This window comes from Entelurus aequoreus, linkage group LG12, assembly GCF_033978785.1.
Source record: "Entelurus aequoreus isolate RoL-2023_Sb linkage group LG12, RoL_Eaeq_v1.1, whole genome shotgun sequence".
NCBI lineage: Eukaryota > Metazoa > Chordata > Actinopteri > Syngnathiformes > Syngnathidae > Entelurus > Entelurus aequoreus.
Window position 1 is genome coordinate 52,289,221 of NC_084742.1, and position 25,879 is coordinate 52,315,099.

The 25,879-nt window shown below is 42.2% G+C and overlaps 1 protein-coding gene across 1 annotated transcript; it reads left to right on the forward strand.

Moving 5' to 3' along the window:
• The first annotated feature begins 7,889 nt into the window (after nucleotides 1–7,889).
• paqr9 (progestin and adipoQ receptor family member 9) lies at nucleotides 7,890–11,069 on the forward strand. Its single transcript, XM_062067049.1, has one exon. It carries the CDS (start codon nucleotides 8,294–8,296, stop codon nucleotides 9,329–9,331), a length of 1,038 nt encoding a protein of 345 aa, XP_061923033.1. The 5' UTR covers nucleotides 7,890–8,293; the 3' UTR covers nucleotides 9,332–11,069.
• The last annotated feature ends 14,810 nt before the right edge of the window (nucleotides 11,070–25,879 follow it).

Below are 25,879 nucleotides of genomic sequence, written 5' to 3' on the forward strand. Positions count from 1 at the left end.
GTTCATTTTATCATCAATCATACCTAGAAATGTGATGGAATTTACTCTTTCAATGTCTATTTGTATTTGTGTTTGACTTCTACTGTTACCAAATAGCATTAATTCAGTTTTACTGAGGTTTAAGGATAGTTTGTTTTTGTCAAACCATCTTTTTAATGTGTTCATTTCTTCTGTTATTATTTGTATTAGCTTTTGAACAAAACGCTGTTGTGTCGTCCGCGAATAATACTAACTTTAAATCTATTGTAACTTTACAAATGTCATTTGTATAAAGATTGAACAATTTTTGGTCCTAGTATTGATCCCTGGGGCACACCACAGGATATATTTACGTCTCTTCGCCGAGCTTCACGTATTGTTTCCTGCAAGTAGCTTCTAATCCAGTTTAAGACCAACCCTCTGATGCCAGACCGTTCTAATTTTTTTTATTAAAATATTGTGATTAATAGTGTTAGATCCATAAACACTGCTGCCACACACTGTCTACTATCTATTGCATTGGTAATCTTTTCTCTAATTTCAATAAAAGTAATCGAAGTTGAAACATTAGCTCCGTCTCCATACTGGTTCTCAGCTAGTATTCTATTTTTATTTGTGAAACACTCTAATCTGTTATTGAACAGTTTTTCAATGGTTTTAGAAAACTGTGGAAGTAAAGAAACAGGTCTATGATTTGTATACTGGTGTTTGTCTCCAGTCTTATAAATTGGTACAACTTTAGCTATTTTCATTTTGTTTGGGAATTTGCCTGTTTGAAATGATAGCTTACTAACAAACATTAATGATCCTGAGATCTCTTCAATAACATTTTTTATCGTTTCCGTATCAATTCCATTACATTCGACTGAAGTCTTGGTTTTTTTCCACAATTTTAACTATTTTCCTCTTGTGTCACTTTTGTGAGGAACATTGAGTTGAGATTTCTATCTATGATGTCACTGAAGTCCTCAGTTGAAACTGGGTCTGGAATCTTTTCCTCCAATTCTGGTCCAATATTTACAAGGTAATTATTGAAGCTTTCAAGTACTTCCTTCATGTTGTCATTATTTATGTTTCCATCATATTGGGGGTATCCCTCTTAGTGCCATTTTTAATAATGCTATTGAGGATGCACCATGTTGTTCCTGGCTAATAATTGACTGTTATATTCTTTTCAACATGCGCGTAGTATTCTAGTTAGCTTGTTTTATACTTTTTGTGCTTATTTCCTGCCTCTGTAGTTCTTTGCGTTATACATTTTTGATATAATGTATTGTGGAAGCTGCCTCCCAGCAGCTCCACTGTAGACACGGCACAAGAGCTAAGCGTGCAGGTTTTTAACAAGGTTTTAATGATCAATTGTTTTTTAACAAAGTCTTTCTCCAGCAGAACGTGACTTTTCGGTCACGTCCGTATCCTCTCTCTCTTCCGCTCCCGGCCGCTTACTGTTAAAGACAACAGATGATTAGATTAACACGTACAACCTGTGAAATCTAATCACCTGCCAGCTGTGTCTCGCCGTCAGCACTGCCACGCCCCCGTCTGATGGTGCTCTGTCCTCAGCACCACGGACAGAGGCGGTGACCTTTGCTCCTTTTCAATCAATCAATGTTTATTTATATAGCCCTAAATCACAAGTGTCTCAAAGGGCTGTACAAGCCACAACGACATCCTCGGTACAGAGCCCACATACGGGCAAGGAAAACTCACCCCAGTGGGACGTCAATGTGAATGACTATGAGAAACCTTGGAGAGGACCGCATATGTGGGTAACCCCCCCCCCCTAGGAGAGACCGAAAGCAATGGATGTCGAGTGGGTCTGACATAATATTGTGAATGTCCAACACATCAGCGAAAGTCCAGTCCATAGTGGGGCCAGCAGGAACCATCCCGAGTGGAGACGGGTCAGCAGCGTAGAGATGTCCCCATCTGATGGACAGGCTAGCGGTCCACCCCGGGTTGGGAGCAGAGTAGAAAAGAAAAGAAAAGAAACGGCTGATCAACTGGTCTAAAAAGGGAGTCTATTTAAAGGCTAGAGTATACAAATGAGTTTTAAGATGAGACTTAAATGCTTCTACTGAGGTAGCATCTCTAACTTTTACCGGGAGGGCATATTGGAGCCCGAATATAAAACGCTCTATTGGAGCCCGAATAGAAAACGCTCTATAGCCTGCAGACTTTTTTTGGGCTCTGGGAATCACTAATACGCCGGAGTTCTTTGAACGCAGATTTCTTGCCGGGACATATGGTACAATACAATCGTCAAGATAGGCAGGAGCTTGACCGTGTAGTATTTTATACGTAAGTAGTAAAACCTTAAAGTCGCATCTTAGGTGCACAGGAAGCCAGTGCAAGTGAGCCAGTATAGGCGTAATATGATCAAACTTTCTTGTTTTTGTCAAAAGTCTAGCAGCCGCATTTTGTACCATCTGTAATCTTTTAATGCTAGACATAGGGAGGCCCGAAAATAAAACGTTACAGTAATCGAGACGAGATGTAACGAACGCATGGATAATGATCTCAGCATCGCTTGTGGACAAAATGGGACGAATTTTAGTGATATTACGGAGATGAAAGAAGGCCGTTTTAGTAACACTCTTAATGTGCGACTCAAACGAGAGAGTTGGGTGGAAGATAATACCCAGATTCTTTACAGAGTCACCTTGTTTAATTGTTTGGTTGTCAAATGTTAAGGTGGTATTATTAAATAGATGTCGGTGTTGAGCAGGACCGATAATCAGCATTTCCGTTTTCTTAGCGTTGAGTTGCAAAAAGTTAGCGGACATCCATTGTTTAATTTTATTAAGACACGCCTCCAGCTGACTACAATCCGGCGTGTTGGTCAGCTTTAGGGGCATGTAGAGTTGGGTGTCATCCACATAACAGTGAAAGCTAACACCGTATTTGCGTATGATGTCACCTAGCGGCAGCATGTAAATACTAAGGAGTGCAGGGCCAAGAACCGAACCCTGGGGAACTCCGCACGTTACCTTAACATAGTCCGAGGTCACATTGTTATGGGAGACACACTGCATCCTGTCAGTAAGATAAGAGTTAAACCAAGACAAGGCTAAGTCTGTCATCCCAATACGCGTTTTGATACGCTGTAATAAAATATTATGATCAACAGTATCGAAAGCGGCGCTAAGATCAAGAAGCAGCAACATAGATGAAGCATCAGAATCCATCGTTAGCAATAGATCATTAGTCATTTTTGCGAGGGCTGTCTCCGTAGAGTGATTTGCCCTGAAACCGGACTGAAAAGGTTCACAGAGATTGTTAGACGCTAAGTGTTCATTTAGCTGCTGTGCTACAATTTTTTCGAGGATTTTCGAGATAAACGGAAGGTGGGACACCGGCCGGTAGTTTACCAGGAGATCAGGATCGAGGTTAGGTCTTTTGAGTAGAGGATGAATAACCGCTTTTTTGAATGCTAGGGGAACAGTGCCAGAGGAAAGTGATAAGTTTATAATATTTAACACTGATGGACCTAGTAATACAAAAAGCTCCTTGATAAGTTTCCCAGGAATTGGGTCAAGTAAACTTGTTGTTTGTTTTGTCCCATTTACACATTTTGACAATTCCTCCAATGTTATTTCATCAAAGAGAGAGAAACTATTTTGGAGGGCGGTATCCGTCGTATATACAGTCGTATCTGTGTTAATAGAACCCAGTTGTAGCGGAGATGCATTGTCTTTAATCTCTTTTCTAATGACTTCAATTTTCTTATTAAAGAAATTCATAAAGTCATCTGCTGAGTGGGTGGAGCTACTGGGAGAAGTCCCTTGTTGGGTTAGCGATGCTACTGTACTAAACAGAAATTTAGGATCATTTTTGTTGAGGTGGATGAGATTTGAGTAATATTTAGCTTTAGCTGAGGTAAGCATGCGTTTATAAGTTATTAAACTATCACACCATGCTTGATGGAAAACCTCAAGTTTAGTCGCACGCCATTTGCGTTCCAGCTTTCTACATGATAATTTCTGGGCTTTAGTTTCTTCTGTAAACCATGGGGTACGCCTTTTAGGGGCCCTTTTTAGCTTTAGCGGTGCTACAATATCAATGGTGCCGCGCAGGGTGTCATTAAAGTTGTTAGTGAGGTTATCAATAGAGCCCACATAATTTGGGAATGGTGCCATTACCGAAGGCAGTAGGTCAGTAAGAGTCGTCGTTGTGGCAGCATTAATGTTACGGCTGCTATAGTAGTTATTATTATTATTATTAGTTTGTTGACAATGAGTCAGAACTTCGAATTTTATAAGGTAATGATCGGACATTACTTTAGTGTACGGGAGTATCGTAACTTTAGAGGTGGTGACACCCCTGACAAGCACTAGATCTATCGTATTACCGTTGCGATGCGTGGGTTCATTTATTATTTGTGTAAGACCACAGCTATCAATTATAGTCTGGAGCGCCACGCATGGAGGGTCCGATGGGGTATTCATTTGGATATTAAAGTCCCCCATTATGATTACATTGTCGGCGTGCGTCACTAGATCAGCAACAAACTCTGAGAATTCACTGATGAAGTCCGAATAGGGCCCAGGGGGGCGGTAGATAACAGCCAGGTGGAGAGGCAGCGGTGTGACAAACCTCAAAGTGAGCACCTCAAACGAGTTATATTTATTATTTAGGTTAGGTGTAAGATTATAGTTTTCATTGTATATTAGTGCGACATCCCCTCCCCTTTTAAGAGGTCGGGCAACATGTGTATTGGTATAGTTAGGAGGAGATGCCTCATTTAGCGCAAAAAAATCGTCTGGTTTGAGCCAGGTCTCGGCGAGACCAATGACGTCAAGCTTGTTGTCTCTAATGACTTCATTAACTAATAACGTTTTGGAAGATAATGATCTTATGTTTGAAAAGCCCATATTATAGGTAGTGGGCTGTTTTGAGGATTGTTTGTTGAAATTATCCGAAGTAGCAATATTAATAATGTTGCGTTTATTATGCGTATTGCACTTTAAATCGTTTCGACCATATCTAGGAATTGATACGACGGGGATATTCAGATTGTTTGCTTGATGTTGCGATAAACTGAACGCATCATAGTTAGCTACCTCAGTACAATGTATGTCTGCCTCTGACACGGTCACAAAAGAAAAAACATTATGTGAGTTGTGTTTTATTCTAAGAGAATTGCTATGTGTGCAGGGATTATCCAGCCTGACGCCGGCTAGTTCTAGTTTAAATGGCTTCTTACCCGGAGACTCCACGCTTCTTTGGTTAGCTTTTCTCTTTGTTGTTAGCCCAGCTCGGCATCCCCGCTTCTGCTTCCGCTCGCACCGCTTATGTCGTCTCCATTGGCGGTCACCGCTAGCACTTGACTCCGCTGCTACAAAGGCCGCTCGATGTAGCCCACAAAGTATTCCCATGCTAGCGAGGAGGTCCACCGTACATGCATCTTTCAGTCTATAACGACCCGATCCATCCACATCCAGAATTGTCTGTCGGTCGTATGTGATCACAGAGTGTTCACGCTTTGAGCCAGCCATGAAATTGACAGAAATGACGGGTGTTTTTTGCCAAATCGCTCTACACTCCCAAGAGTGTTAGCATAGCCGCAGCATACCCATGCGCCACCATCTTATTTTATTATTTTTCTGCTTTCTACTGAGTTGTTTCCATGAACAGTCTTTGACAAAAAGTATTATCAAGGTGTTTTAAGAAATGTTCATTGTCCCATTTTTAATTTTCTAGCTCATTTTTGACAGCAATCATACTCTTCTCTGTGCATCGTCTTACGACATACACTACCGTTCAAAAGTTTGGGGTCACCCAAACAATTTTGTGGAATAGCCTTTATTTCTAAGAACAAGAATAGACTGCCGAGTTTCAGATGAAAGTTCTCTTTTTCTGGCCATTTTGAGCGTTTAATTGACCCCACAAATGTGATGCTCCAGAAACTCAATCTGCTCAAAGGAAGGTTAGTTTTGTAGCTTCTGTAACGAGCTAAACTGTTTTCAGATGTGTGAACATGATTGCACAAGGGTTTTCTAATCATCAATTAGCCATCTGAGCCAATGAGCAAACACATTGTACCATTAGAACACTGGAGTGATAGTTGCTGGAAATGGGCCTCTATACACCTATGTAGATATTTCACCAAAAACCAGACATTTGCAGCTAGAATAGTCATTTACCACATTAGCAATGTATAGAGTGTATTTCTTTAAAGTTAAGACTAGTTTAAAGTTATCTTCATTGAAAAGTACAGTGCTTTTCCTTCAAAAATAAGGACATTTCAATGTGACCCCAAACTTTTGAACGGTAGTGTATATTTAAAGACAAGCTTTGTGTTGTTCTTTCTCACTGCGTAACATCTGTTTGCTCTTTTATTCCACATTTTACTGTCGTTTTATTTTGACAATATCCTGCGGGCCAAAAAAACCTCCACTGCTTGCTGCAAACGGCCCCTGCGGCCACACTTTGGACATTCGTGCCTGTTACGATAAAATGGTAAGTATTCTGCCAACTGATGGTACACTGAAATTATATTTTTTACTAAATGATTCGTCAAAAAAACTCTACCAAGGATGGAATCTATTTTTGTGGCAGTCATGAAGGGAAACTATTGCACCTGCATCTTCAAACAAAAACACATTTATTTTGTGCTGTGCAGTATTTGTTTATTTGAAGGACAACGTGCAGTTACATTAAGGAGATGACTGCACCAGATTTAGCACCATGCACCTATGGTGCATCTAACATCCACAATAAAAGGACACAGGAATTGAAAATACACAACAATATTGCAATTCCATAATGATAAACAATTTTAAAATACAAGTACAATACATAGAGCAGGGGTGTCAAACTCGTTTTCATTGAGGGCCACATCGCAGTTTTGGTTGCCCTCAGAGGGCCGCATTTAACAATGAGTGATATACGAATATACATGTTTGTATATATATATATATGATACAATAACAATGTTTTTTTTTTACATAAGCTACAAAAAAATATTAAAATTTTACTTTAAAAACTGCCAGCTCAGTCACCAGAATTTTACAGTAAAAGCAGTGGGGTTTTTTTACAGCATACAAAAAATAAATAATATAAGGAATGGAATGGAAAAACCATACCACTGTTTTTAGCAGCAAAATTCAAGCAACAGAGCTGCCAGTTTTTGTTTTTTTTACGTAAAATCTTGTTTCAATGTTTTTTTTCAGTTGTTTTTTATTGTTTTAGTGTCTTATTGTATATGGGAAAAAAACAGTACCAAAGTTGATTTTACGGTAAAAAAAACTCAGTCGGCGGAATTAAACGTAAAATCTATTGTGAATTTTACAGTCTACAATTTGATTGATCATTTGTTTTGAAATCATAAGTCAAGCAGATGGATAAGTACTGTACTAAAGTACACTATTTATCTTTATTTTAACAACAAATATTTTTGGAATACATGATAATAAAATATTTAGATTTTAATAATATTGAATTGCATACAGTAGATGATTTTTAATGTCACATGGGAAAGAACGCATATTATTTCCGGGCTTTCACGGGCCACGTAAAATAATTTGGCGGGCCAGATTTGGCCCCCGGGCCTTGAGTTTGACACCTGTGACGTAGAGGGTATGTGAGTTACAAATCAGTGGGTTGAATCAAATCAAGTTACAGTATTTTAGCAGCTTCATTTAAAGTCTAGAAGTATATAAAGTGCTGTTTTGTTTTTTTTAGTTGCATTGCTCATGTTTTGGGCTGTTAAATTCCAGTTATTGGTTCTGTGTTATTTTGAAAGTTTGCATTAAAATAACAATATTTGTTTGTTTTTTTAGGGATTTGAAGATTCGTTACGTGTAAACTTTAGCTTATTTAATTGTTTAAATCGTCCACAAAAAAAAAAACGCATTAGTAATCATGACGAGTAGTTTTATTTTGAAACCCATAACCGGAATAGGTCGTGTTACCACACGCTTGTAGGTCAGATTGCGTCCTTCCTATTCAATGGCCGGAAACGGCGGATGCCGCAACATTGTAACGGCGCTGAATGGAGGATTTAACACGGCAACTGGAACCTGCCTTGGTTTTACTCCGTGGAAGGTGCGGTCCTAACGGGGTGAAGTAAAAATATTTGACCATTTTTTTCCTCCCTGGACATTTTGTCTTTTGTGTGGACTGTAAAGCCGACACGATTACACAACCTCTGACGGGATCAAAGGGGACAGTCGGTCCGCACCGGAAGAACCACAAATGTATTTTCTTAATATAACCGGGGGTTCCCAAAATAAGGGTCAGGGGCCCGGTTTGGACCACAAGGCAATTTTTGTTTTTGCTAGTAATTTTATTTTTGAATAATTTTGTTGTGATGCTGCTCAACTGCGATCGTCCTTTAACTCTTCTGAGTTACTCGGACGTGCCGCCCCGGGTCATCGAGAACTTCATCCTGACCGGCTACCGCTTCCCCAACTACAGCTTCCGGGATTGCGTCCTTTCGGCGTTCCGGCCCACCAACGAGACGGGCAACTTCTGGACGCACTTCCTCCCCGTGTTCGTGTTCGCCTACCACTTCGCCGAGGTCTTTGACTGGGAGGAGGCGCCGTCCGGGTGGCACCCGTTTTTCTACCCGCTCTGGACCTACTTCCTGTGCGTTTCGTCTCTGTTGGTGTCCAGCAGCTTCGCCCACTTGCTGAACTCCATGTCGCTGGTGGTGAGAGAAGTCTGCTTCTTCGTGGACTACGGGACCATCAGCGCCTACACGGTGGGGTCGTCCTTGGCGTACCATTACTACATCCACCCCCGGCCCGGGCTGGACCAGATAAACGCCGACGGGGACTTGAAGCCTTCGGAGTTCCGACTCTTCTTCGAGACTCTCTACATCCCCAGTGCTTGTGTCGTGGCCATTATTTGCCTCCTGTCCTGCTGCTACACTCGCCAAAAGTGGAGGCGCTATCGATACGCCATCCGGACCCTGGTCTTCCTCCTCCCGTTTCTGGTGTCGTCCACGCCCATCTTTTACCGCCTCCTCGTCCGATCGCCGTATTCCACCGCCTCCGTCTACTTCTACCGCCACTGTTTCTGGCTGCTGGCGGCGGCCGGGTTTAACATCAGCAAGGTCCCGGAGAGGTTGTCGCCGGGTCACTTCGACATCTGGGGTCACAGCCACCAGTGGTTCCATTGCTGCACCTTTTTGTCCATCCTGGACGAGCTCCACATGATCAAGTCGGAGGTGAGGGCCATCCTGGCCGGGTCCGTAGCGCTGCCGCCCGGCCCCGCAGCCGGGGCCACCTACGGGGTCATGCTTTTCCTGCAGGCCACCATCGTCTCAATCATTGTCGCGTTTTCTTGGCATGCCAACTGTCTTTACGGGAATCAACTGGCAAACAAACAACAGAAATGTCACTGATTTCTTAATCATATCTCGTAGTTTCGACACCATTTGATGATGAATAAAAGTCGTTAGCCGCTATGCTGAGATGTATGATTTATGATCTACAATAAACTTACAGGGAGATGATGTAAACTATAGGCACACAGGAAGGGATCATGGCGCCGCTGTAAATAGTTGGTCTGTGTAAGAGTTTATAATAACAATATCACCAATACTTGTTAATATTCAAGTCACCAAATGTGAATGCGGTTTTTGGATGTTTATTTATTGGATTTTATGAGCGGAGTAGAGGAGTTCCCGTTGGCGTATCGTTGGCACTTTTTGAATGTTTTTTAGACTGACTATCGTTAGCTCAGTGGTTCTTAACCTTGTTGGAGGTACCAAACCCCACCAGTTTCATATGCGCATTCCCCGAACCCGAACCGTGATCGTAAAATGATGTTATTATATTAAAGAAATACTAATAAAGATATATTTTACAAACGGAAAGTTACAGGAATGTACACATGATCCCATGTTTACATCTCATTGTGCAACATGTGAATGTTTTGGTGGGGACTAAATGCGATATCTGAAAGGGGTACACATTATTTCCAAAGTAGGACCCCCACCCAGAAATATAAAACCACAACACAGCTCATGAAAAACAATATGTTATAGTCATTGTAAGTGGCCCAAAACACTCATATTAGAAAATAATCTCATGGAAATGACTGCTGTCATTTGATTACAATAATAAAACATTGAACTTGTTATTTAGTCAGGTTTGGGACAGGTGTGCTGCAGGTGTGACCACAGTGCATGTGCACGTCTGACGTCGCTCACATGTGCTCCACCGAATGCTCAAGGAGTTTTTGCGTTTGCTCACACATATGGAAAATTAGAGGGAACATTGTTTGGGGGTATCCATAATACGCCAACAGGGAGAAGTTTTTATTTACACGATGAGTCGGGTGTGTCTTGACCTCCGCGGCGGAGGCTCTGCCGAACCCCTGAGGCCGACTCACCTAGGGTTCGATCGAACCCAGGTTAAGAACCACTGCGTTAGCTTCATTGTGAGCCACCTCGTACTTACCGTGTGTGACAAATTAGAATGCATAAACAAGAAATACATAAATGGTAAATGGGTGGAGGTCATGGTTCTCGCCCGTAAAAGGGTGGAGTGCCATCTCCGGGCTGGGGAGGAGACCCTGCCCCAAGTGGAGGAGTTCAAGTACCTCAGAGTCTTGTTCACGAGTGAGGGAAGAGTGGATCGTGAGATCGACAGGCGGATCGGTGCGGCGTCTTCAGTAATGCGGACGCTGTATCGATCCGTTTTGGTGAAGAAGAAGCTGAGCCGGAAGGCAAAGCTCTCAATTTACCGGTCGATCTACGTTCCAATCCTCACCTATGGTCATGAGCTTTGGGTTATGACCCAAAGGACAAAATCACGGGTACAAGCGGCCGAAATGAGTTTCCTCCGCCGGGTGGCGTGGCTCTCCCTTAGAGATAGGGTCAGGATGCCACTCGAACGCCTCCCTAGGTAGGTGTTTAAGGGCACGTCCGACCGGTAGGAGGCCACGGGGAAGACTCAGGACACTTTTGGGTAGACTATGTCTCCCGGCTGGCCTGGGAATGCCTCGGGATCCCCCGGGAAGAGTTGGACGAAGTGGCTGGGGAGAGGGAAGTCTGGGATTCCCTGGTTAGGCTGCTGCCCCCGCGACCTGACCTCGGATAAGCGGAAGAAGATGGATGGATGGATCGAACCAGGAACCCCCAGGTCGCTGGCACGGCCACTCTCCCAACCGCGCCACGCCGTCCCCATGTCTTGATGCTTATGTCTTTCATAATCATCATTGTGAGTGATAGGCAGTTCTATCTAAGGCTGCAGCTAACAATTATTTTTCTATCGATTAATCTATAGATTATTTTTTCAATTAATCGGTTAATCTATAGATTATTTTTCCGATTAATCTATAGATTATTTTTCCTTTTACCGATTATTTTTTTATTCGAAATGAAGATGAAAAAATAAATGTAGGCCCGTTTTTTCAAAAGGCATGGCTTTTATTTACAAAAAAAAAAGAAGTATGGCCACTCAGTCAACATTGACAACATGACTAAATATTCTGTAACAATATAAACATTTAAAACTTTTAACATTTAACAAAATTAAAAGTAGCTTATTTGCTTTTTAATGTGCAAATATATAAGTCAACATCCAGTGCAAATCTTAATATTCTGCAATAGTATAAGCATTTCAAAAGTAAAAGTATTGCTTATTTTGCTTTAAAATGTGCAAAAATAAAGATAAACATCCAATACAAAAAAGTGCAAAACGAAATATTCTGTAACAACAGTGTAAACATTTCAACAAAAGTGAAAGTATTGCTTATTTGCTCAAATGTGCAAAAATAAAGATAAACATCCAATACAAAAAAGTGCAAATCTAAATAGTCTGGAGCACTGTAAACATTAAGTATTGCTTTTAAAATGTGCAAAATAAACATCCAGTCCAACACAGTACACCATAACCAATTCTACTCATTCCAATGAGTGACTAACAGTTGTAATGAAGAAAGGTTAGCATGTGTACATGCTCTGGTTCTTTTCTTGTTTACAATATTCCCAGCAGCTGAAAATAGGCGCTCAAAAGGGGTCGATGTGGCTGGAACTGAGAGGTAATTAGCCTTCACCTCAAGCCAGGACTGCGAGTGAGCTGAGCTGCAGTTTATATTTCTAGAAGGTCAACGGGCTCATAGTGATGTTACTAGTAGTTGACTGGGAGGTGTTTATTATCATTTGGGGAGAGTCCGCTGCCTGATGCTCACCTGCTAAACACCTATCTGCTCCACGCTGAAGCGCTGACTACATGCGCTCTGAATACACACTGCTGATTGGCTGGTAACGCTCTGAATACGCACTGCTGATTGGCTGATAATGCTTTCTGTGTACCAATCAGATGGTTGTGTGGGTGGGACAATGCTGCGTGCTGAGACAGAGGCAGACGGAGCAAAGCAGCTTGTTAACACTTTAGTTTTAGCTTAGAAACTCGTTCGGTACACCCCCGTACCGAAACGGTTCAATACAAAACACGTACCGTTACACCCCTAGCAGATACAAATGACACATTCATGTTTTTGTGTAATGATGACAACGTATGCTCACACGGACGATTGACTAGTTGATGGTTTTCTTTTCAAATGTTCGTTCATAGCCGTTGTGCTGCTATGATAGGCCATTTCCGCTCGACACAGTGTGCATACAACAACATTATTAGGCCGTTTATTGAAATACTCCCTCACTTTTGACCACTTTTGGCATGCTTTTCCCCCCTCGCTCGCATCGTCTGCTTTGATCGTCTGCTTTGCGCTTCGCCATGACGGTAGTGTGACGTAAATATGCGACGCGTCGACGCACAAAAACGGCGTCGACGTATTTACGTAACCGATGACGTCGACTATGTCGACGTGTCGTTTCAGCCTTAGTTCTATCAATCACAATCCTTATTTGAGACAAGAACAGACATAGGGGACGGCGTGGCGCGGTTGGTAGAGTGGCCGTGCCAGCAACCTGAGGTTTCCTGGTTCGATCCCCAGCTTCTACCAACCTAGTCACGTCCGTGGTGTCCTTGAGCAAGACACTTCACCCTTGCTCCTGATGGATGGGTCGTGGTTAGGGCCTTGCATGGCAGCTCCCGCCATCAGTGAGTGAATGGGTGAATGTGGAAATAGTATCAAAGCGCTTTAAAGTAAAACCTTTTACGTATTTCTTGTTTATCCATTCTAATTTGTCACACACGGTAAGTACGAGGTAGTTAGCAATGAAGCTAACGATAATCATCTACTTTGCCGTCTAAAAAACATTCAAAAAGTGCCAACAATACTCCATTTTCATGTCCAGACATGAATATTAGCCGAGTATTAGTGATATTGGTATTGTAAGCACTAATGCCGAAGAACTACTTTTAGAGGCGTGGTGATCACAGAGAGGTAGTTCACTAATCGCTACAGTGCTACATGCTCGCCCGAGTTAATGGTCGCTATTTTTAAGGCGATCCTTAAACCGGGCTCTGTTTGACACGTGACTTTTGATCCCTTTTTTTTAATGCAGCATTTTAAGAAGAAAAATGGAATACTATAATTGATTGTAATGATAAAATTATAGGTTTTTAAAGTTATGTTACGGATTTTTGTTTAATGTTGAAAGTATGTGAGTATCAGGGGTGTCAAAAGATAGATGTCTGGAATGAATCGCTGTTCTTAATCAATTAAAAAAATAATTCATCCCTCCATCCATTTTCTACCGCTTATCCCTTTCGGGGTTGCGGGGGGTGCTGGAGCCTATATCAGCTGCAATCGGGCGGAAGGCGGGGACGGGGTTACACCCTGGACAAGTCGCCACCTCATCGCCACCTGTGTTAAAAAATAATAAAAATCGATTTTTTTGATTTATGTATTTGTTCATTTTTAATTAAACCAATCAGACAAATCCTATTGTTGATGTAGATCAGGGGTCCCCAAACTTTTTGACTCCGGGGCCGCATTGGGGTAAAACAATTTGGCTGGGGGCTGCACTATATATATATATATATATATATATATATATATATATATATATATATATATATATATATATATATATATATATATATATATATATATATATATATATTATATGTAAATGTGTGTGTGTGTGTATATATGTATATGTAAATGTGTACATATGTGTGTATATATATGTATATGTGTATGTATATGTCAATGTATATATATGTGTATATATGTATGTATATGTGTATATATGTACAGTATATGTGTGTGTATATATATATATATATATATATATATATATATATATATATATATATATATATATATATATATATATATATATTCCTCGCGCACTAATTGACTTAAAGAGCGCACTTGCTGCATGTAACGTTATCGATGGTAACATTTTTAGACAATATAATTTGCCTGAGTGGCTAGGAGACGGTAGAAAATGGACTAGTAAAGACAAATTTTTTTAAAAATAATACAAAAAAAAAAAAATATACCTTTTTTTTTTTACTTGGGACTTTCCGCGGGCCGGATTTTGGACGCTGGGGGGCCGTATCCGGCTCGCGGGCCGTAGTTTGGGGACCCCTGATGTAGATGATCTATATCTGATGTGCAGATTTACCTTAGAAAAGAGAATTGTTGAATTTGTCTCTTGTTGCCTTATTAAAAGTTAAAGTACCAATGATTGTCACACACACACTAGGTGTGGCGAAATTACTCTCTGCATTTGACCCTTGATTACCCCCTGGGAGGTGAGGGGAGCAGTGAGCAGCAGCGGTGGCCGCGCCCGGGAATAATTTTTGGTGATTTAACCCCCAATTCCAACCCTTGATGCTGAGTGCCAAGCAGGGAGGTAATGGGTCCCATTTTTATAGTCTTTGGTATGACTCGGCCGGGGTTTGAACTCACAACCTACCGACACTCTAACCACTAGGCCACTGAGTAGGACATTAAAAGAGCAGAGCTGATGCAACCAGCCACTTCTACACACAGCCACAAAAGTAAACCAACAACAACAAAACATACACTGTGGTGGCCTCTGCGGTGTCCCACGCCATCGTCTTTTGGGGTGAGGGGAGCATGGCCAGGGACAGGAGCAGACCCAACAAAGCAACCAAGAGAGCCGACTCCACCCTCGGCCGCTAAAAGTAGTTCTTCAGCATTATATTACAAAAAATGCATTATATAATATTAAAACTAACACAAGAACTTGAAATATGGAATAATAAAGAAGGGTATAAAGTGCTAAACTTCTATAATCCATGCAAGAAATGACAAATCCATTCAATTAGAAACAATAAGTGGAAATATCATTTGGTGTGGTGACTTTGATGCACATAGCACAGTGTGGGGTGAAAGGATGACTTCATGGAAGCATTTTTGGAGGGGGGGGAAATTGTGTGTGTACACGCTTAGATGTAGTTACGTTGAAAGAAAGAGCAACAGACACAACACTATAGTGTCACAAGGGTTAGCAGGAAAGGTGGAGTGGGAAGTAAATAAAGGAAGTCATCTACCCAATTGTCATTCACAAGAACATGAACCAAAGGACAGAAAGGCACTAAGAAAGAAGATGGAAGTACAATCATGCTGACTGGCAACACTTTAGAGAAATTACAAACGGGACATTATCAAGATATATTGAGCAACTTGATACAGATATTACAAAGAGGATAATGGAGGCAGCCAAACAGAGGAGACCCAGGATCGGGAAAAAAAGAAGGTAGATAGTGCTGTGGTGGACACAAGAGTGCACAGATGCAATGAAAAAAACGGAATAAAGCATTTAGAATAAGAGGAACGCATCAGTAGAAGCATTTAAGTCCCATCTTAAAACTCATTTGTATAATCTAGCCTTTAAATAGACCCCCCCCCCCCCCTTTTTTTAGACCAGTTGATCTGCCGTTTCTTTTCTTCTCTCCTCTTCTCCCCTGTCCCTTGCGAGGGGGAGTTGCATAGGTCCGGTGGCCATGGATGAAGTGCTGGCTGTCCAGAGCCGGGACCCCGGGTGGACCACTAGCCTGTGCATCGGTTGGGGACATCTCTGCGCTGCTGACCCGTCTCCGCTCGGGATGGTTTCCTGTTGGCCCCGCTGTGGACTGGACTCCCGCTGATGTGTTGGATCCACTGTGGACTGGACTTTCACAATGTTATGTCAGACCCACTCGACATCCGTTGCTTTCGGTCTCCCCTAGAGGGGGGGGGGGGGGGTTACCCACATATGCGGTCCTCTCCAAGGTTTCTCATAGTCATTCACCGACGTCCCACTGGGGTGAGTTTTTCCTTGCCCGTATGTGGGCTCTGTACCGAGGATGTCGTTGTGGCTTGTACAGCCCTTTGAGACACTTGTGATTTAGGGCTATATAAATAAACATTGATTGATTGATTGATTTTCAGGATACTCCATCAGTGCAGGTGTGGGGAATGATCAAGAACATGTCAGGGGTCAGAAGAGAACATCAACACCGTGCGAGGAAAGATGGGACACGGTGTCTGGTAAGAAATAAAGATGAAGTAAAAACATTTGTTAAAGTGCACAGTAATGATCATTTGAGAAATGACAAAAGAGAGAAGAAAGACTTGATTTAAATATTGAGAAAATGACTGATGATAATGGATTCAGAAACACCATAAATATTTCATTTTCTATGAATAAAATGGTTCAAATAATAAAACAGGTTAAAAATACGACCTCGGGGAAACGACCAAGTGAGATGCAAGATGATCAAAAACTTAGGTAACTTAGGCAAAGAAGTGGTGTCGAAAGGATATGATATGGTAAATGGTAAATGGGTCGTACTTGTATAGCACTTTTCTACCTTTTTTTTTTTAAGGAACTCAAAGCGCTTTGACACTATTTTCCACATTCACTCATTCACACACTGATGGCGGGAGCTGCCATGCACGGCGCTAACCAGGACCCATCAGGAGCAAGGGTGAAGTGTCTTGCTCAAGGACACAACGGAAGTGACTAGGATGGTAGAAGGTGGGGATTGAACCAGGAACCCTCAGATTGCTGGCACGGCCACTCTCCCAACTTCGACACGCCGTCCCCCTATACCAAGAAGGACAATCAATCAAGCAATCATCAATCAAAGTTGAGTTGTATAGCCCTTAATCACGAGTGTCTCAAAGGGCTGCACAAGCCACAACGGCTCAGATCCCACATCAGGGCAAGAAAAAACTCAAACCGATGGGATTACAATGAGAAACCAGTGTAATGGATGTCGAGTGGATCTAGTTAATACTGTGAGAGTCCAGTCCATAGTGGATCTAGTTAATAGTGTGAGAGTCCGGTCCATAGTGGATCTAACATAATAGTGTGAGAGTCCAGTCCATAGTGGATCTAGTTAATAGTGTGAGAGTCCGGTCCATAGTGGATCTAACATAATAGTGTGAGAGTCCAGTCCATAGTGGATCTAGTTAATAGTGTGAGAGTCCAGTCCATAGTGGGGCCAGCCTGAGATCATCTTGAGCGGAGACAGGTCAGCAGCGCAGAGACGTCACCAACTGATGCACAGATGAGTGGTCCACCCCGAGTCCTGACTTTGAACAGCTAGCGCATCATCTCCACGAAGGAGAGGGTGGCAGAGCAGAAAAGAGACGGTGTCATGATCCGTGGCCGGATCATGTTTGGTTTAGTTATGTTCTGTTAGTTTTGGACTCCCTTAGTTCCTGTTTTGTGCACGTCTGGGTTTGTTTTGGTTACCATGGGTACTAATTTGTTTCACCTTCCTCTGATTAGTGTTCGGCACGTTCACCTGCTACCGAGCACTAATCAGAGAGCTATTTATTCACGTTGCTCGCCACACTCGGTCTGGCTTCATTGTTTGCGGTATGCAACAGTCACGCAGGTTGATTTCTTGTTTCTTGGCTTCTAGTTCATGATTCCAGTGCTAAGTTTTGGTCCTTTAGCTTCTCGTGCGAACGGCACGCTTTCCTTTTGCTTGTTTCCTGTTTTTGGTTTAAGCTATGATTTATGACAATGAATCATACTCCTACCCTACACGCTTTGTCCGGAGTTGTCCGTTCTGCATCTCGGGAGAACGACCCTGCAGTGAGCTGCGACCCCACACGTGACAGACGGCAGATCAACTGGTCTAAAAGGGGGTCTATTTAAAGGCTAGAGTATACAAATGAGTTTTAAGATGTGACTTAAATGCTTCTACTGAGGTAGCACTTCTAACTGGTACCGGGAGGGCATTCCAGAGTACTGGAGCCCGAATAGAAAACGCTCTATAGCCTGCAGACTGTTTTTGGGCTCTGGGAATCACTAATAAGCCGGAGTTCTTTGAACGCAGATTTCTTGCCGGGACATACGGTACAATACAATCGGCAAGATAGGCTGGAACTGGACCGTGTAGTATTTTATACGTATGTAGTAAAACCTTAAAGTGCACAGGAAGCCAGTGCAGGTGAGCCAGTATAAGTATATACACTATATTGCCAAAAATATTTGACCACATGCCTATACTCACATATGAACTTGAAGTGCCATCCCATGGAATTGTCCAAAATGTTTTGGTATCCTGGAGCATTCAAAGTTCCTTTCACTGGAACTAAGGGGCCAAGCCCAACTCCTGAAAAACAACCCCACACCATAATACCTCCTCCACCAAATTACACACTCGTCACAATGCAGTCCGGAATGTAGCGTTCTCCTGGCAACCTCCAAACCCAGACTCGTCCATCAGATTGCCAGATGGAAAATCGTGATTCATCACTCCATAGAAAGCGTCTCCACTGCTCTATAGTCCACTGGTGACGTGCTTTACACCACTGCATCCCACGCTTTGCATTGGACTTGGTGATGTATGGCTTAGATGCAGCTGCTCGGCCATGGAAACCCATTCCACGAAGCTCTCTGCGTACTGTACGTGGGCTAATTGGAAGGTCACATGAAGTTTGGAGCTCTGTTGCAACTGACTGTGCAGAACGTCTTTGCACTATGCGCTTCAGCATCCGCTGACCCCTCTCTGTCAGTTTACGTGGCCTACCACTTGGTGGCTGAGTTGCTGTTGTTCCCAAACTCTTCACTTTTCTTATAATAAAGTTGACTTTGGATTATTTAGGAGCGAGGACATTTCACGACTGGATTTGTTGCACAGATGTCCAGAATACTGTGGAATTTTGCGATGAAAACTGACGACTTTAAGCTGGCCGCGGTGCTGGACTAAAACTCGTGACGTCACATCCGCAGCGTCATCATACCAAGACGTTTTCAGCAGATATTTCGCGGGAAATTTAAAATTGCACTTTAAAAGTTAACCCGGCCGTATTGGCATGTGTTGCAATGTTAAAATGTTAAGATTTTATCATTGATGTATAAACTATCAGACTGCGTGGTTGGTAGTAGTGGGTTTCAGTAGGCCTTTAAAGGAAGATTGTACAGATAATTAAAAGACTTCTTAAGAAGTAGGAACATTTTAGTAAAAATAGTAGTACAACATATGAAGTGGAAAATGGAACTATAATAAGTCCTGTTTTCTTTTTGATCATGATGAGTGAAGTGGAATGATTAGTAGTCACTTTCTGCTGATGATGGAGTGATGTAGAACAGTGGTTCTCAACCTTTTTTCAGTGATGTACCCCCTGTGAACATTTTTTTAATTCAAGTACCCCCTAATCAGAGCAAAGCATTTTTGGTTGAAAAAAGGAGATAAAGATGTAAAATACAGCACTATGTCATCAGTTTCTGATTCATTAAATTGTATAACAGTGCAAAATATTGCTCATTTGTAGTGGTCTTTCTTGAACTATTTGGAAAAAAAGATATAAAAATAACTAAAAACTTGTTGAAAAATAAACAAGTGATTCAATTATAAATAAAGATTTCTACACATAGAAGTAATCATCAACTTAAAGTGCACTCTTTGGGGATTGTAATAGAGATCCATCTGGATTCATGAACTTAATTCTAAACATTTCTTCACAAAAAAATAAATCTTTAACATCAATATTTATGGAACATGTCCACAAAAAAATCTAGCTGTCAACACTGAATATTGCATTGTTGCATTTCTTTTCACAGTTCTTTTTGACAGACATTTAAAAAATATCTCACGTACCCCTTGGCATACCTTCAAGTACCCCCAGGGGTACGCGTACCCCCATTTGAGAACCACTGATGTAGAAGACAGGTAGAAATACAAATCATAGAGAAAAGAGGTAAATAAAGTAACAAAAATAACATTTTACAAAAATGACGGTTCGAAACAAGCTCCAAATTCAACTCCATGGAGAAAACATAGATGAGGTATTTAAATGTTCAGGACTATGGTTTAATGCAGTGTTTTTCAACCTTTTTTGAGGCACACCACCAGCAGAAAACATTAAAAAAATGAAACTCAGCAGCTGATATTGACAGTAAAAAGTTGTTCTCGCAAGTGTTGGATAAGAAGTCAAACCATAACCAACCATGCATGACTATAGCTCTTGTCTCAAAGTACTCTCACATCACGCCGTGACTTATTTGGAGTTTTTTGGTGTCTTCCTGTGTGTAGTGTTTTAGTTCTTGTCTTGCGCTCCTATTTTTTGGTGGCTTTTCCTGTTTTCTTGGTATTTTCCCGTAGAAGTTTCATGTCTTCCTTGAGCGCTATTCCCCGCACCTGTTTTGTTTTAGGCTAAGTTTAAAGGCCTACTGAAACCCACTACTACCGACCACGCAGTCTGATAGTTTATATATCAATGATGAAATCTTAACATTGCAACACATGCCAATACGGCCGGGTTAACTTATAAAGTGCAATTTTAAATTTCCCGCTAAACTTCCGGTTGAAAACGTCTATGTATAATGACGTATGCGCGTGACGTCAATGGTTGAAACGGAAGTATTGGTACACCATTGAATCCAATACAAAAAAGCTCTGTTTACATCTCAAAATTCCACAGTATTCTGGACATCTGTGTTGGTGAATCTTTTGCAATTTGTTTAATGAACAATGAAGACTGCAAAGAAGAAAGTTGTAGGTGGGATCGGTGTATTAGCGGCTGGCTGCAGCAACACAACCAGGAAGACTTTGACTTGGATAGCAGACGCGCTAGCCGACCCTAGCCGCCAACCGCACGGATGATCGGGTGAAGTCCTTCGTCCTTCCGTTGATCGCTGGAACGCAGGTGAGCACGGGTGTTGATGAGCAGATGAGGGCTGGCGTAGGTGGATAGCTAAAGTTTTTAGCATAGCTCTGTAGAGGTCCCGTTGCTAAGTTAGCCTCAATGGCGTCGTTATCAACAGCATTGTTAAGCTTTGCCAAGCTGGAAAGCATTAACCGCGTAGTTACATGTCCATGGTTTAATAGTATTGTTGATCTTTTGTCCATCCTTCCAGTCAGGGATTTATTTATTTTGTTTCTATCTGCATTTGAGCCCGATGCTATCACGTTAGCTCAGTAGCTAAAGAGCTTCGCCGATGTATTGTCGTGGAGATAAAAGTCACTGTGAATGTCCATTTTGCGTTCTCGACTCTCATTTTCAAGAGGATATAGTATCCGAGGTGGTTTAAAATACAAATCCGTGATCCACAATAGAAAAAGGAGAAAGTGTGGAATCCAATGAACCCTTGTACCTAAGTTACGGTCAGAGCGAAAAAAAGATACGTCCTGCACTGCACTGTAGTCCTTCACTCTCACTTTCCTCATCCATGAATCTTTCATCCTGGCTCAAATTAATGGGGTAATCGTCGCTTTCTCGGTCCGAATCTATCTCGCTGCATTGTAAACAATGGGGAAATGGGAGGAGTCCTTCCTCTGGTGACATCACGCTACTTCCGGTACAGGCAAGGCTTTTTTTATCAGAGACCAAAAGTTGCGACCTTTATCGTCGTTCTTCTCTACTAAATCCTTTCAGCAAAAATATGGCAATATCGCGAAATGATCAAGTATGACACATAGAATGGATCTGCTATCCCCGTTTAAATTTTTAAAAATTCATTTCAGTAGGCCTTTAAGTTGTCGCTATCCTTCTTTGCGGGGAAATTGTTGATTGCCGTGTCATGTGCGAATGCACTTTGTGGACGCCGTCTGCTCCAAACGCCTTAAATCTTTGCTGTCGTCCAGCATTCAGTTTTAGTTTCGTACTGCATAACCTTCCCGAAGCTTCCGTGCCTTTTCTTAGCGGCACTCGCCTTTTGTTTATTTTTGGTTTAAGCGTTAGATACCTTTTTACCTGCACGCTGTCGTCTGCATATTGTGATCATGACAAAGCAATTAGCTACTTGCTGCCACCTACTGATATGGAAGAGTACAACATGGTTACTCTGCCGAGCTCTAGACAGCACCGACACTCAACAACAGCACATTTGCAGATTATTATTACTGGTTCGATCCCCTCTTCCGCCATCCTAGTCACTGCCGTTTGTCCTTGGGCAAGACACTTTACCCACCTGCTCCCAGTGCCACCCACACTGGTTTAAATGTAACTTAGATATATTGGGTTTTTCTGTCTTGCCTCTGGTGAGGGCGGTCACATTTTTTTCTCCTCCCGTCTTCTCCTTGCTCGCTCTCTTTGTCTTGTCTAAACTTTTTTTGAAGCCTCTTTCTTTGCGCTGTCCTCCAAATCGAAACATCAGACATGGAATTGATTAGCTGGACTCTCGACTCAATTGACAAAATCTTTTCGACGAGGAAAAGAGGTTCTGGGGAGCCTGGCTGCCCTGATGGAACCATTGCTGGCAAGGTACGTGAGAGATTCCTGGGACAAATGGAGAATCATGTGCCTCTCAGTCCTTTCCATCGAGGACGTGGAAGACATCTACCTATTTGGAACCATGATCGCGGAGTACCTGCTGATTGGGCTGGGCATTGCTCTGGTGTATCGGCAAATTCGTAAGACGATGGCAGCCACTCAAGGAGCCTAAAGGCTGTTCATCGCAATGGAAGAATTGGGTCGGGCTGTGGGATCACAGTCTGGGGCGATTTCTGAACTGAATCGCAAGATGGATCACATCCTGCAGAAGCTTGTTGAAAGGGAAAAATTGGATATGAGAGCCAATATGGACGAATAGAACAGACAAGCCATTGTAATGTCTGCTCGCGGAAAAACTAAAATCCTCGAATGGCCTTGATGCAACAACAGGAGCAGGCTGTTCTGAAAACATCCCCCGAGGACTCTCAAAGATGGACGCTTTTTACCTCCCTCCCTCCTCAACGACACCTGGAAGTCGAACACTGCTTACATTGCATGCAGAACGGCCCCGGGCCTATGGACACAACACCACTACACCCAAAGACAATGGGCATATACACAAACACACACCCCACCCCCACCCCACGCCTTCACTACCGCTTGATTCCCCTTCGGGGTGATGGACGGCTGAGTAGCGCTTTATAGCAGCAGGCCGGCCTCCATGGCCCCAACTCCTCTGTTGTGAGCTGTTGTGATTATATATAACATGTTAATGTGTGCTATGGCAAATTAAGTTTTTTTTTCTTGGTCCAGCCTTTGACTGATATTTTTTACTCTTCCACCCTTTCCCAATATCACCTTTTTCCCACCTTTTTTAAGGAGCACCGTAAGTGGCTGATCCGTTGGCGGTCCTGTTCTTGTCTCCGTAAATGATGTTACGTAAATGACCGCCATAACCACAACACCAGGGGGAGCTCCACTAACCACGTTAAACCCAGATTCCGATCTAACAAAGGTCTTAACTCATTCTCCTTCTATGCCACATCAATATGGAATGCACTCCCAACAGGTGTAAAAGAAAGGGCCTCTCTATCCTACTTCAAAACCGCACTAAAAGAACACTTCCAGGCAACTTCAACTGTAAACTAACAAACTTCCTTTCACATCCTACCTCCCCGGATTGTAAATAATCAAATGTAAATAATCAAATGTAGATACTTATTCTTATGCTCTCGGATCTCTATCTCTATGTCCACTACTTGCTGTACACATACTTGCCAACCTTGAGACCTCCAATATCGGGAGGTGGGGGGGTAGGGGGGCTTGGTTGGGGGGGGGGGGGGGGTATTTACAGCTAGAATTCACCAACTCAAGTATTTCATATATATTTCATATATATATATATATATGAAATACTTGACTTTCAGTGAATTCTAGCTGTGTATATATATATATATATATATATATATATTTATTTATTTTATTTACATAGAAAAAAAAAAAACCAACTTGAATTTCAGTGTTCCGGTGGCTAGCCATTAGATGGCAGTATTGTCCTGTTTAACTTCTCCGTTCATGATGAGTCTATCATTTCGGCCGCCATGTCTGTAATTTCCTCGTTCTTCTGCTTCGTCTCCTTGTTGTGTGCGCAGTTGTGCACTCTATAAAAGCCCTAGATATTATGACGTCTTTGGGCAGGCAAGCTGTTTATATTGTGTGAAAGCGGACGTGAGAACAGGCGGTCCCCACTCAGTCTCAGGTCCGCATTGAGCTGGAGGGGGCGTGGCCTCCAGCTCCGGCTGAATACCGGGAGTTTGTCGGGAGAAAATCTCTGCCGGGAGGTTGTCGGAGAGACAAAAAAAACGCTAAAAACGGGAGGGTTGGCAAGTATGTGTACATATCCTACCAAGTCAGTCCTACAAACCCCGTTTCCATATGAGTTGGGAAATTGTGTTAGATGTAAATATAAACGGAATACAATGATTTGCAAATCCTTTTCAACCCATATTCAATTGAATGCACTACAAAGACAACATATTTGATGTTCAAACTCATACATTTTTTTTTTTTTTGCAAATAATAATTAACTTAGAATTTCATGGCTGCAACACGTGCCAAAGTAGTTGGGAAAGGGCATGTTCACCACTGTGTTACATGGCCTTTCCTTTTAACAACACTCAGTAAATGTTTGGGAACTGAGGAGACACATTTTTTAAGCTTCTCAGGTGGAATTCTTTCCCATTCTTGCTTGATGTACAGCTTAAGTTGTTCAACAGTCCGGGGGTCTCCGTTGTGGTATTTTAGGCTTCATAATGCGCCACACATTTTCAATGGGAGACAGGTCTGGACTACAGGCAGGCCAGTCTAGTACCCGCACTCTTTTACTATGAAGCCACGTTGATGTAACACGTGGCTTGGCATTGTCTTGATGAAATAAGCAGGGGCGTCCATGGTAACATTGCTTGGATGGCAACATATGTTGCTCCAAAACCTGTATGTACCTTTCGGCATTAATGGCGCCTTCACAGATGTGCAAGTTACCCATGTCTTGGGCACTAATACACCCCCATACCATCACAGATGCTGGCTTTTCCACTTTGCGCCTATAACAATCCGGATGGTTCTTTTCCTCTTTGGTCCGGAGGACACGACATCCACAGTTTCCAAAAACAATTTGAAATGTGCACTCGTCAGACCACAGAACACTTTTCCACTTTGTATCAGTCCATCTTAGATGAGCTCAGGCCCAGCGAAGCCGACAGCGTTTCTGGGTGTTGTTGATAAACGGTTTTCGCCTTGCATAGGAGAGTTTTAACTTGCACTTACAAATGTAGCGACCAACTGTAGTTACTGACAGTGGGTTTCTAAAGTGTTCCTGAGCCCATGTGGTGATATCCTTTACACACTGATGTCGCTTGTTGATACTACAGCCTGAGGGATGGAAGGTCACGGGCTTAGCTGCTTACGTGCAGTGATTTCTCCAGATTCTCTGAACCCTTTGATGATATTACGGACCGTAGATGGTGAAATCCCTAAATTCCTTGCAATAGCTGGTTGAGAAAGGTTTTTCTTAAACTGTTCAACAATTTGCTCACGCATTTGTTGACAAAGTGGTGACCCTCGCCCCATCCTTGTTTGTGAATGACTAAGCATTTCATGGAATCTACTTTTATACCCAATCATGGCACCCACCTGTTCCCAATTTGCCTGTTCACCTGTGGGATGTTCCAAATAAGTGTTTGATGAGCATTCCTCAACTTTATCAGTATTTATTGCCACCTTTCCCAACTTCTTTGTCACGTGTTGCTGGCATCAAATTCTAAAGTTAATGATTATTTGCAACAACAAAAAAATGTTTATCAGTTTGAACATCAAATATGTTGTCTTTGTAGCATATTCA